Raw genomic sequence first — 12,372 nt, forward strand, 5'->3', positions numbered from 1 at the left:
TATATATATATATATATATATATATATATATATATATATATATATATATATATAAACTGTATTTCAGTGCTTAAATGGCTCTGGATCTTCGTCAAGACATGGAATTTGATGATCTCTGTTAAATGAAACTGAGCTTAAATTAAATGGACAAAAAAAAATGTTTTATTCATTTTCACCATCACATGCATCATTGTGATGGTCCATATTTTAAAAATGCAACAAAATCTTGTGGTTCTAACATGATAAGATGTGAAATAGTTTTTACAAGGCACAATCCATGCCAGACATTTACGTACACATATATACTAAAATAAAGCTAGCATTCCATACTGTGTCTAAAAGCACCTTGTTGTCAGACAAAATGCCAGGTGTTTCCCTCTGTAACAGTGATGGAGAAAATGAGTGAAAATCACTTGAGTGATTCCGGAGACTTTCCAAAGCAAAGACGTTGTTGGCATGTTTGACACTTCAACAGTTCAACACTGTTTTTAGATCTGATGTCATCATTGTGCTTAGGTTCTCGCTCTACCTTGTTTTTCTAAATGACCAGTTAAGGAAAGAAAAACATGGGAGAAGTCTTGATCCTGTATGCCCACCTCTATCTTGCTTAGGTTTTGATGAATGTAAATGCATTAGTTAGAACCCAGTACATTTTAAAGCTTAAATCACTTTATTTATATATACAATTTTATATACAAACATGTGCAGTATCTATATTGTACTTTTCTAAACTGCTGTACTTGAAAATAACATCAGTAGAAAACCTTCCTCTCATTTTCCAACTACATACATGTGGAGCCTTCTTATTCTCTCGTCCAATTCACCCAGACAAAGACACACTCTGTGCCAAAGCACAAGTCTTTGCACCTTATAAAATGTAATTAAAGGGTACAGCCATGAGCCTCGCTTTCCTCCTGCTGCATTGCTCACACACTGAGGTCTACAGTACAATTAAGGAATTGCAAGACGTTGAATAAAGTAAGAGCTGAGCCTGTGGGGCCATATTCTATATTGAATTATAGAAAAATGGGGAATACAACAACCACAATATCCTGCTTAAGAGGTCACCACCTGATGTTTTAGTCAAAGAAAAGTTTAAGCAGCAAAAGGGAATAAGAATTAAAAGGGGAAATTGCATAAGTGCATGCATGGACATAAAATGGGAGAAGGAGAAGGATGCTTCTTTATATGAGCATAAATCTATGAACCAGAATAAACAACCTTTGACAAATGTCATCATCAACCACAGCAGCAGAGAGGAACATTATTGTCTGCTGGTGCCTCAAGGTACCCAATGATGGAACCATTCATCAGGGCTATGATGAATGATGAGGTTTCACTACATACATGCAGAAAAAGTCGGCTGGAGGAAGACTGGACACAAGTTACCTGTATTTTACCACAGAGGACTAATGGGCCGACACAAGGGTTTTTAAATTAATGTTTAAAAATCATGTCTGTAGAAAGGAAACCTCATGCTAATAAAGGGTAGCATTGTGGCAGGGATGCGTGAGGAAACTGTGGGGGTGCCATTTAGGCAAACAAGAGGTTCTATTCAGAATACTTGGCTAGAGTGGCCGAGGTCTTAAACCGGTGACCAAGCAATAACAGTCCAAATCCCTGAGACAATATTTGTTGAGTTCTACTCTCTTCAAAGACAGATGACTTTACCTCGCTGTGCTTCCTCAAATGCTCTCACCTTTCATCTTCCCTGCACATTAATTTATTAACTAATTAACAGATGCTGGTAAGGACTTATGAACAAATTATAAGGAATCAGGATACTAATCAAACCTGACATTTAATTTGCTGCCCTGCACACTTGTTATCAATTACAATGTTCGTTGAAAATAATTGACAATGGTTTTCACAGGGACACAGGAGGCTTGTCTTTAAGGTTAATACAAAGAGTTTCACTGCTGCACTGTTACCAGGGGCAACGGAGACCATATGTTTAATATTAGAGGGAATCTGTTCCACTGGAGTGCTCCAAAAGCTGGGAAAATTGGATTAAATTTGCTAGTGGCATGTTTTAGACCAACATAAAGTGAACATGAATGGAAGATATTACCGTGCCTAGGCCTGGGACTTGTGGTGTTATAAACTTTCGCTGGTGTTTTTGCTGTGTGTGTAAACTTGGGGATTCTGTCAAAGTCAAATAATGAAAAGAAAACCACATATTGTTGGTCAATACTGTTAATAGAAACCACAGGTTCAACGTCCCTTTCATTACCATCTGGGACTATGCAAGTGTCCCAAAGGAGCTTAATATGTTTTACAAATAGTTTTATTTATAGCACCCTCCATAAGTGTTGGTTACCCTAGTAAAGTTGTACTGTAAGTGGTTTATATATGGTAAAGTTGTAAAAATTCTTAAGATACATGCATCTTGTACTGGTGCAGCACAATCACAGTTTAGAAACAGCCTACCTTTCATATGAGTACATTTTCTCTGTAGGTAAGAACTCCCCTTTTATGAAATTACTGCTTTTAATATGATCACTGATACCACAAACTTTGGCACTCCTTGAAAATCCTAAAATGTATATGAGCACTCCGTATTAGAAATCATATTTCCCTTAATGTTTGTCTTGTTATCGTTTTTTTTTTTTATATTTTTTGAAAAGCAGAGGTTTTGGAGGACCCTAATGCTGAGATGGGAGCTGAGGTTGCTTCTTGCAAGTTTAATAATCCAAAAGGATGGCAACAGAGGCAAAAATCAAAAATAACAAAATACAGAAAACCAATAACTAGAAGACTTCAGGAGAAACACACATGAGGATAAAGAAACGACAAGGAACCAGCAAAAAGTAACTGAACAAGAGTGTATAAAGAGGAGACCCAACAAAGACCAGGCTAATCAATAGATTGGGAGCAGGTGTGGCCAGAGGAATCAAGAAGGGAGCTAGGAGAAGGAGATTGACACAAGAGGGCAACAGAGGGTAAACAAGAAATACATAAAAACTCAAAAAATATAACCAAAAACAAATAGAATAACATAAAATGGAAATGAAACCAATAAACTAGAAAACACAGAAAGACATGAATCAAAGTATACGGTAACTGAAAAGTCAAAAAGAAAACTTAAACAGAACCAAAAACTGCAGAATCATGACAAGAAGCATGTTTCTTTCCTTACTTTTTTACCAAAATCCTGTAGGTGTGCCACTGTCTGCTATAGACAGTTGGACCCGAGCAAATGTTTCCCCTGAAATTACTTTTGGTAGGCCTAAAATAAAATTTGGCCCAGGGTCAAGTTTTAGTGTTTCACTGAAATGAAAAAAGGACATTGCCACATGGGTCCACAGCATCTTCCTAAACATTTATTATAAACATTTGCAAATAAGTACATTAAAAAAACTCAGAAAAAAGGCTACTAAAATTGAACTAATCTGTCCAATAAAAGTGGTTAATTACAATAAACTCATGGATAAAAGGCAGATGGCATACATTTAGATAACATTTTTTAAGTTATTCTGATGATTTAAAAAGTATCACACAACATTCTTGTTAATAATTAGTTTGTGGACATTAGCGCACACCTTGGTGTTGTGTGTTGTATATTGCCAAGACTCATCAAAGTTTTATTGGAGGATCCTGGAATGGAATGGGCACTGTTCCTTTTTTTTTTTGTTTTTTTTTTTGTGAGGTGACCACTCCAACTGAGTCTACTTTGGCAGCTCTTTTTAGAAAGCTTAAAATACTTGATCTGCCATCATGAAACAACTAAAGAACATAATCATTCAAAGCTTTCTAAAACTGTTCTTACTTGTTAGTTTTTTCCCAATATAGTTTTCCTTAATGTCATCGTACCGCTAACTTATGGCTAGAACAAAAAAAGTATTTCTTTTATCAGCTCAGTATAAATCAACTCAAGGGTCAAACATCAAGAAAAGGAGCACCTTTTTGTCAAGGCAAACAGATCACACACGACGCCTGCGGAACCTTTGAATGGCCTGTGTGAATATCTTGCTGCATAGGAACTTGGCCATCTGCCCTCCTCAATCAGAACACAAAAGCTGAACAAACACTTTAGGACGCACAAGGTGGGTCAGGATAGATACGTGTCAGGGTGCGCCAGGGCTTCTTCCTTCAAGTGTATGAAAACCTGAGCCCAGTTCAGTCATTAAGATTTGAACAAAGGCAACATGGCATCTGCTTGAAAAGGGAACTGTCAAGGCAGAGATTTAGCGTCTGACAAAGAGTTAAGGACATACATCATGCCATGTCTGGATGGATATCTGTCACGTGGGAACATGGCGACATAAGAGTGCCCGCCAGACATCTTGGCCTATCATTAAGTCAACAAAGAGGCAAACAGAAGATCTAGCATTCTTTTCCTCTCTTTCCACACATCACTGAATGAATGATACTGATATGGAAAATCACCCCACAAAAAGTAAATAGAGAAGGAAAAAAGGGACAGTCTGAAAGAGGTTTGCCTGGAAACAAAGTCATCCCAAGGTGTTCGAGTGCAGAAAGACATAACTGCAGGGCTGACATGGACTTTATGATACATGTTTTTGTGACCTATGGGGACCTTATCCAAACGATCTATATCCATGGACACCTCCAAATAAAGCTCTACGACAAAACCGACATAATACCCTTCAGACATTTTGCTATGTACATAAATGGAAAAATGCCACAACTACAGAATGGCTATCCCGAGGTTTAATATTTATTTATAACTGTAAATGAAATTACATTATCATCCCATAATAGGCAAAATGTGACTTTCATAAAAACATTTGCTAGAACATAAACAATGATGGTTAAGATGCCAGAGTGAATTTGTTTTTCGGATTTTGGTGTGGTTTTGAAGCTGTGTCTCTTATTCATTGTACAACATTCACAAGACATCCAAAGATGTCTTCCTTCGGCTTAGATTGCTTTGTGAATACCATGAGAACACCAGACTGGTGAATCTCATAAGGTAGTTACTGAAGAAGAAGATACCTAAAGCCACTTTATGGAGACATGCCTCTATCAATAGGCAAGTCATGGTCAATCTACCAGTCAGATAATAGTAGCAGTCACTCTTGTGCTTAGATCCCTTTGCTGTACTCTGTGTTAATCGTGCCCCCCTTGGTTTGCTCAGACCTTCCTATCCCCAGGGGTAAGCAGTTCTACACACATAGCTAGTGAGAGACAGACACAAACCTACACACACTGAAGACTGGGGGCCTGACGTTCTATCATGTTGTGCTAAAAGGGGGGCATAATGGTTTTTAAATGGATGACTCAGTGCAAACCCAGAGAGAGCGTCTGAGACGGAAGAGAATGGCCATGGCCTGGAGCTAAGCAGCTCGCAGATTGAGCTGTCCATCTTGCTAAAATGAGCCTGAGTTAACACCTCAGCCAGTTCCCTAAGCCGCGGGACAGACAATAGTAAACTTCCTCTCTGCCTCTCTCCTTCTTCTTTCTCTGTCACTTCAACTCTTCCACACTCTCTTTGTATTACTCAGTTCCTGTAATGCAGTCTGAACCTTTCCAGAAAGCCTGAAAGTACTAAACATTTTGTTTAGCTCCATGGATTAATCTGAAGGCCAGATTAAGACCACAATGTAGGTTACTGCAAACATGTTAGTGGTTTATATAAACTCTGACCTGTCTCTTTGACCATATACACATTCTAAGCACCTTACTGGGTACACCTAACTGGTACTGTGTTAGACCCCTGTTTGCCCTGGGAGATTAGTCAAATCTCTGTGGTGCAGATTTAATAACAATCCTTTCCTTGATGCAAATCTCCCTTTCCAACAAATCCCAAATGTTCTGTATTAGAGTGAGAATTTGTGACTGTGCGTGTCAGTGTTCTCATTGTCATGTTCATTGATTATTTGGGCTTTGTGACATTGTGCCATATCCTGCAGTAAGCAGTTACTGTATCAGTGTTTTCATGGAGGTATTGATGTGGTCCTTTAAAGCTCCTAGGTAGGCGGTGGCATTGAAACATTGCTCAGCTGCTGCCTAGGAACCCAAAGTGGACCAAAAAAATCTCTGCTGCACCTTTTTGGCACCATGATCGTCTGATCTATAGATTTTCATTTTCATAGATACATCTGCTGCTCACAGGATCTTTTATGTTTTTGGACCATGCTGTAAATCAAAGAACGATTGTGGTAAAATTTCACTAGATCAGAAAACTAGTTTTTTAAACACTCAATGCCATCAAATTGACATAAATCTCCAATATGCTTGACTCTTACTAGGAAATGAGAATTCCACTCTAACTTCAAGTAGTCTTCGCAACATCTAGATTCCAAAATGTACTGAGTTCATCCCGTGCCATTGGAGAGTTTGCTCGGGTTGCTACTCAGCAACAAGTTTACTTAATGAAGTGTCCTGTAAATGTAGCCAATATATTTTCCTTTCAGATCATCCATTTAATCTCAAATAAGTTATCAGTTACAAAATTAAATGTTTCTCACATAAATACAAACAAAGGGAAGTGTCTTAAAGGAATCTATTAATAGAAAGTAATACTTCAAAAGCATCTGATTAACACCACAATAATCCTAGACTTTATCATATTATTTCTCATAATACATTTATAGATTTTGTCCGAGGCTGAAAAACATGTTATGTCCAAAAAAAACGTATGTTTTCATACAATATTTTCACCCTCTGTTGTCGTCGTATCTTGTACTTTATTCTTTACTTAAGCAAAATTCACAAGTCACTCTCTCGTTTGTCTATTTATCTAAGACCAGAGGCAGTAAATGAGTAGAGGAGCTGATGGTGAAAGAGAAGAGAAATGGGGTCTAAGGGAGTCCTGAGGGAGTCTCTTGATGACTATCAACAGCCCCTCTGTTATGACTATTTGTGATAAGAGTCTGAGAGAGGAGATTCTCTGAAGGTTTCCAGCCCTAAAACCAGACAGGACATGTAAAAAATAGAAGCCTAGCCAAAATCAGTCCATCTAATACCGTTTAAAAAAAGAAAATACAGATCAGTTTCTCCCAATGATGGACCTGAAAGAAAAGAGAAAGTAAGATGTACCCATAGCTTAGATGTGTATTAATCAGAAAAATAATGCATACCAGCTGCTATTTAAGCCCTTAAAATGTTGAAATATCATTTGCTGAATGTCATCTTTGAACACTCAAATGCACTTCTCTTATTGGTTTTTGACAATAAAGTTAGAGAAACACACACCTCTGTAATTTGGATTAGAGATTGGCCAGATGTAAATTGAATACCCTAAAAGAGACTAAATGTTCCTTAAAATTTAATGCCTATGTTTACACACACAATTACTTGATTGGTTTCAAATGTGTTTTGACTGGAAATAAAAAATTATAATCAAATTCCCTATCCATACAGTATGTGCCGAAAATCAAATTATCAATCATGATATCTTTTACTTGCAACAGGCTTTTATTGTAATAGAAACACTTTATTGTGCAGAGTTTTCAAATTTATTTTCAACAATAAAAGAAGGGTAAAAAAAAGGGCTGAAGTTAAGTCCTGACTGTTTAAAGTGTCCACAGTGGAACTTTTACAGGTTCTTTGATAAATTGAGGCATTATTGCTTTCATTACATAAGCCACATTGCCAACAAGACATGCTATTGCTGTTCCTGTGTGGCATAATGAAAGAGGGGGATGAAATGAACGTCCCTAAAAGTTCTTTGCTACCCAGGGTGGCTTCCAAAAGTTCCAGACATCTGCACAGTCTGGTCACCAGTCTGGTCACCTGGTCCAAATTTTAAGCACATAAATGGAACTATTGTTTATGAATGCTTTTAAAACTATTGATCAGCATAAACCACCCCTATCATTTGAAATACAGTTTGATTCCGAATGAGCCAATCACAATATTCCCATTGGTGTTTATATATGACCTACTGTATTTCATGGCTACTGAGTTCTTTGGTATATACATGTATAAAGAGTTGAAACGCCTCAAGTCCTGTAAAACCAGCTGTTTTAGGAACAAATTTGACTAAAAACTTTCCTCTGTTGAAGTTTACAAGTATTTATGTCCTCACACATGTGCTATTTTATGTCTGAAGCTCAAGTTTCCCATATTTCCGGAAGCTGAAGAGTGAAAGCATTGCTAATGAATATGCATTAGTTGGCTGTCTGGAGAGAGATGGAAAGGAGGAAGAAAACTGAGAGAGAACATGAGAGCTAAGGGGAAGGTGTAGCTTTTGGAAATAAGCCCTATGCACACCAAATGGCAAACCATGATTTCAAATTTAAAAAAGAAAATGTTACACCTGGCATGCATCCACTTAGCTTGAGCCTGTGTACTTTAATTGCCGGCATACTGCTACAACTGGTGGGAAGAAAATGGTGTAAAACGTGAAAAGAAAAGTTATTGGAATTGAAACTATGAAAATGACCCTCTCTGGTTTTCTTTAACCCTGTCAATTGGAGGTTTGTGGAAAATTATTTAAAACTATAATACTGTTATGACCTGTAATGGGGAAAAATTCTAGTGTCACAAACTCTTTAAGTAAAATTTCACAGATATACTGAAGTTGCACTGTTTAAACAATCATTACATTTTATTTAGAGTAAAAATATGTAATATAATGCGATTTAATCTATAATTAGCACCCTCCACATTTATTGCCAACCCTCTTAAAGATTAACAAAAACCCACAGACATAAAAGTCAACCTTTAATTTAATTGCATTTATCAATGGATGAAAAATATACAAAAATGCAAAGGTCAGAAATTATATTTTATATGAAAGTATGTATACCACAAAAATAGCACACCACTAAGTCTTCTTGATTAACATTGAAAACATTGTCTGGATGCCAAATCTGAGACAAAGTTCAGAGAGTTCTCGGTCCTACCATGTATTCTTCTCTTCAGCGCTTCCAGTTTAGGTCATAGGAATGAACTTGACCAAGGCAGAGGAGGGTTTTATCCCTGGTGAAACATTTTTGGTTGTTTCTTTGACCTAACATTTTTGATCACTGTGGTGTTAAAAGATCCAGTCATGACCCATATATTTTTTTTTTCTTTAACAGCAGTCCTCAAAAGTTTAAACTAAATTATCTAGAATTTTAAGAAAAACAATAGTAGAAAATGTGAACAGTGTTATATGATGTTTTATGATGCTTTGATCTAACAAGCTTCTGAAGGCTTTTGGAGAAAAAATGGCTCCAAAGATTCTTCACCATGCCTAAAATGTTTCAATATATTTATCATTGTTTTACAGCAACCTCAAAAGGGATTTTTATTGACATAAAGCTGAATCTTATTCTTAACTGACCAAAGCATATAGTGTAAGTTTTGATCACAGTAATATTTAAAATAAACTCCAAGATTTGTACACGATGGTATGTAGCATTTAGATAAATCAGATGTTAAGAAGTCTAGGCAAAACTACGTCTTTGTTGAAATTCTCTAACAGTAATCACTTCACAGAAGCAAATTGCAGAAATGTAAGAATTAACCCAAATTTTGAGTATAATGAGTATATAATATGATATAAATAAAGCTATTGTTAAAACAAAAGGCTTAATTTAAAGCATTTACAAGGCATACCTATCCTGATCCTGGAGTGTTTGGTTTTATTGTTTCATTATTTTGCTTTTTTTAAATCATATTTTATAGGTCTTGCCATATATGGTTAATTTCTGTGGTCATTATTTATAGGTCTTGCCATACAGCTCATTCCTTTGCCTTTTTACTTAGACCCTTCTTTATCCACTTCATGAAAGCATCAATAAATGCCAAGTAACCACTAAATAACATGTCATGCATTGGCCTTAGTTTTGAAGGCAGCAAACTAGAAAATCATTCAAACATGTATATCTCTTTGCTATAAAGAACTGCAACAGGTCATCTAAGATTAGGGTCCTTGCTCTCAACAAAGGTAATATTAGCCATGTAAGAGTGAACAGTGATGGAGTTTGTAAAAATGAAAAGCAGGCCAGAAGATTTCATCCCTTATTAGGCTCATGAGAAAGAAAGACAGGGACCAGCAGTTCCGTTCCGCCCCCAATGAGCTTACTGAAGCAACTTCAATATCCTCTAATGTCATGTTGAAATGAAAATTAATAGTTCAATATGCCGGCACCGGACTGGACCATGCTTCTTCCATTTCCATATCAGATGGCGTGACCAAATGAGGGTGCTCGCTTCAAACCGAAGCGCATAAAAGCTGATACCTCCACTAATCAGTCAGATTTTTCCATCTGACATTGTAGTGCTGCTGCAGATGAGTCTATTATGTGTATGTAGACGTGTAGGAGTGTCTGTGTGCGGGGGATCAAAGATAAGGTCAGATCATAAAGGGAATGTAAATGGAATGATCATCAAGCTTCTACATTGATGATGAGATATATGCAGTTGATAACCAAGAGTGATGGCAGAAAATCTAAATAGAGAGATGATTATGTTTAAATAAATCTATTGACTACAGCTGGAGTTCTTTTTTTTTTGGCATTTGTTCCACAGGATTCCTTTAAGGTAAAAGCAGTAATGCAGGGAATTGAACTGAAATAGACAATAAACATTTAGTCTTTTGCGACTCCTACCTCCCATCCAAAGGAGCTGTCTTTGTCCATGGACCCATGATGCTTTGTGCTGTGCAAACCAAACCTCTCACCAGCACAAATACGAGTCTTGGCCCATATGCCCAGGCCAGCACCGGGCACAGAGGACTCTCGCACCTCCAGCTCGCTGGGAATGGGAATGTCATCAGGAATGTAGACAGGTGCCTCGTAGGGAGAGCCCTCCTTCGGTGTGGTGAAGTCCTGGTCATTGCTGCTGCTACTGTTGTGGAGATGGTGTGACGTGTAGATGTGGGGGTGCAGCAAATGGTGGTGGTGGTTGTTTCGATGGGAAGGAGTTGGTGAGGGCAGTGAGGACATGTTGATGATGCCGTCTTCTGCGTCTTCTTCTGGGCTGTCGGTGCTGCCAGCTGCTAAACCAGGGAGGTCAGCTTCTGTGTCAAACATGCTGTCAACTGGCTCACTGTCATCTAGGAGAAAAAGAGAGAACACAGATAGTTTGTGTTTAACATCATAAACGTGAAAGCTGTTTAGCAATCGAAAAAAAATAAATAATTAAAAATACTGTAGCCCATATTCAAGTAAGTGGTATTCAAAACTTTTAAAAGAACAGGAGCAACATTTAAAATAGTTTGTCTTAATCAATATTTGCCCAATTCATGGTTTATGCAATCATGATGAAGCCCTCCTCTGTAATGAGTCTGTCAACGACTTTATTTGTCTAATCCAATATTATTATTGTCACAGCCAAGAACTGACAACATGATTGTGCCTGCACCAAAGTGGAAAGGATGATGTAGTTTTATAGGTGCATGGATGCACTTAACTGTTAATTTCAAGTCGGAGCCCCTTTCACTCAGTATGTTGTTAAGGACATTTCTGTCAGATGAGATAGCATACCGCTGCCTTCCAGTAACTGTGTATGGATATGAAAGCTAGTATTATGTTGGATTCTTGTTTGTATCTGAAATAAAGTTGTACATGACTTAAAAAAAAAAAAAAAAACTGATGATAAACTAAATCAAACATACAATAAAGTCATCCATGGAGGCACTTTGACACAATTTATTTATTTTTGGATTATTCTATTGATGAAATGTTGCTGTCATGTTGATCCATCCCCAATGTCTCTATGTGATTCATTTTTTTCCAACTTGTTTTGCAATATTACCTGAATTTGACAGTTTTAATCATCTGCACAGTTATAGATCTGAATCCATTTTTGCAATATATTATTTAATTAAAACCCTTTTGCTTAGATATAGTTACAAAAGTCAACATAGTATGAAAGGCCACATCATTAATAAAATCAAATGAATATAAATTTTGTCACCACTGCAAAAGTAGTTGTTTCTTTGATCCCAAACCTCTATGCATTTATACTCGTTTCAGCATACAAAACTATGTTTTCATCCTCTATAGCCTTTTACATTGTTAAATGTAAAACCTGGTGCTATTTAGTGTTAAACTGTGTTGGCAAAATTGATACTTATATCATATTTTATATGATAATATATATCTTTTAATATGCTGGAAGATAAAACAATGTTAAATGTTTCAAAGAAATTTGAGTGAGAAACAACTGTCCAGTTATTTCTTTAACACATATAGAAGAGTTTCCTACTTCATTTTGACGGTTAAAGTTGTAAAACTGACATTTTAGTTTCCAATATAAAATGATACAACTTGGAAGTATGTGCCATGGGTGCTTCAGCACCTGGCAAACATGCAGCATGTTCACATAAAAACTGTGAATCTTATCATATAAATCTAAGGCCATAAAAGCTAACCGTTTATGACTGATTCTGCGTCATTCAGCAATTTTGAATGGAAAGAAGCCCTTTTTGTTAATGATCACCACTTTGGAGGGGTTCAGAGGGTACGCTGG

At 36.9% G+C, this 12,372-nt stretch overlaps 1 protein-coding gene across 8 annotated transcripts in view; it reads right to left on the reverse strand.

Annotated features, from left to right (window-relative positions):
- Positions 1 to 10,950, reverse strand: part of prdm16 (PR domain containing 16) — a 127,994-nt gene extending 117,044 nt beyond the window's left edge. For all 8 annotated transcript variants that reach the window (XM_015393519.1, XM_015393527.1, XM_015393523.1 and 5 more), the window contains exon 1: positions 10,509 to 10,950. In XM_015393519.1, the coding sequence (XP_015249005.1) occupies positions 10,509 to 10,931 (423 nt within the window). In that variant the 5' untranslated portion in view covers positions 10,932 to 10,950. The remainder of the gene's footprint in view (positions 1 to 10,508) is intronic.
- Between the last annotated feature and the right edge of the window lie 1,422 nt (positions 10,951 to 12,372).

Source organism: Cyprinodon variegatus, unplaced genomic scaffold (genome assembly GCF_000732505.1).
Source record: "Cyprinodon variegatus isolate N-32 unplaced genomic scaffold, C_variegatus-1.0 Scaffold646, whole genome shotgun sequence".
Classification (NCBI taxonomy): domain Eukaryota; kingdom Metazoa; phylum Chordata; class Actinopteri; order Cyprinodontiformes; family Cyprinodontidae; genus Cyprinodon; species Cyprinodon variegatus.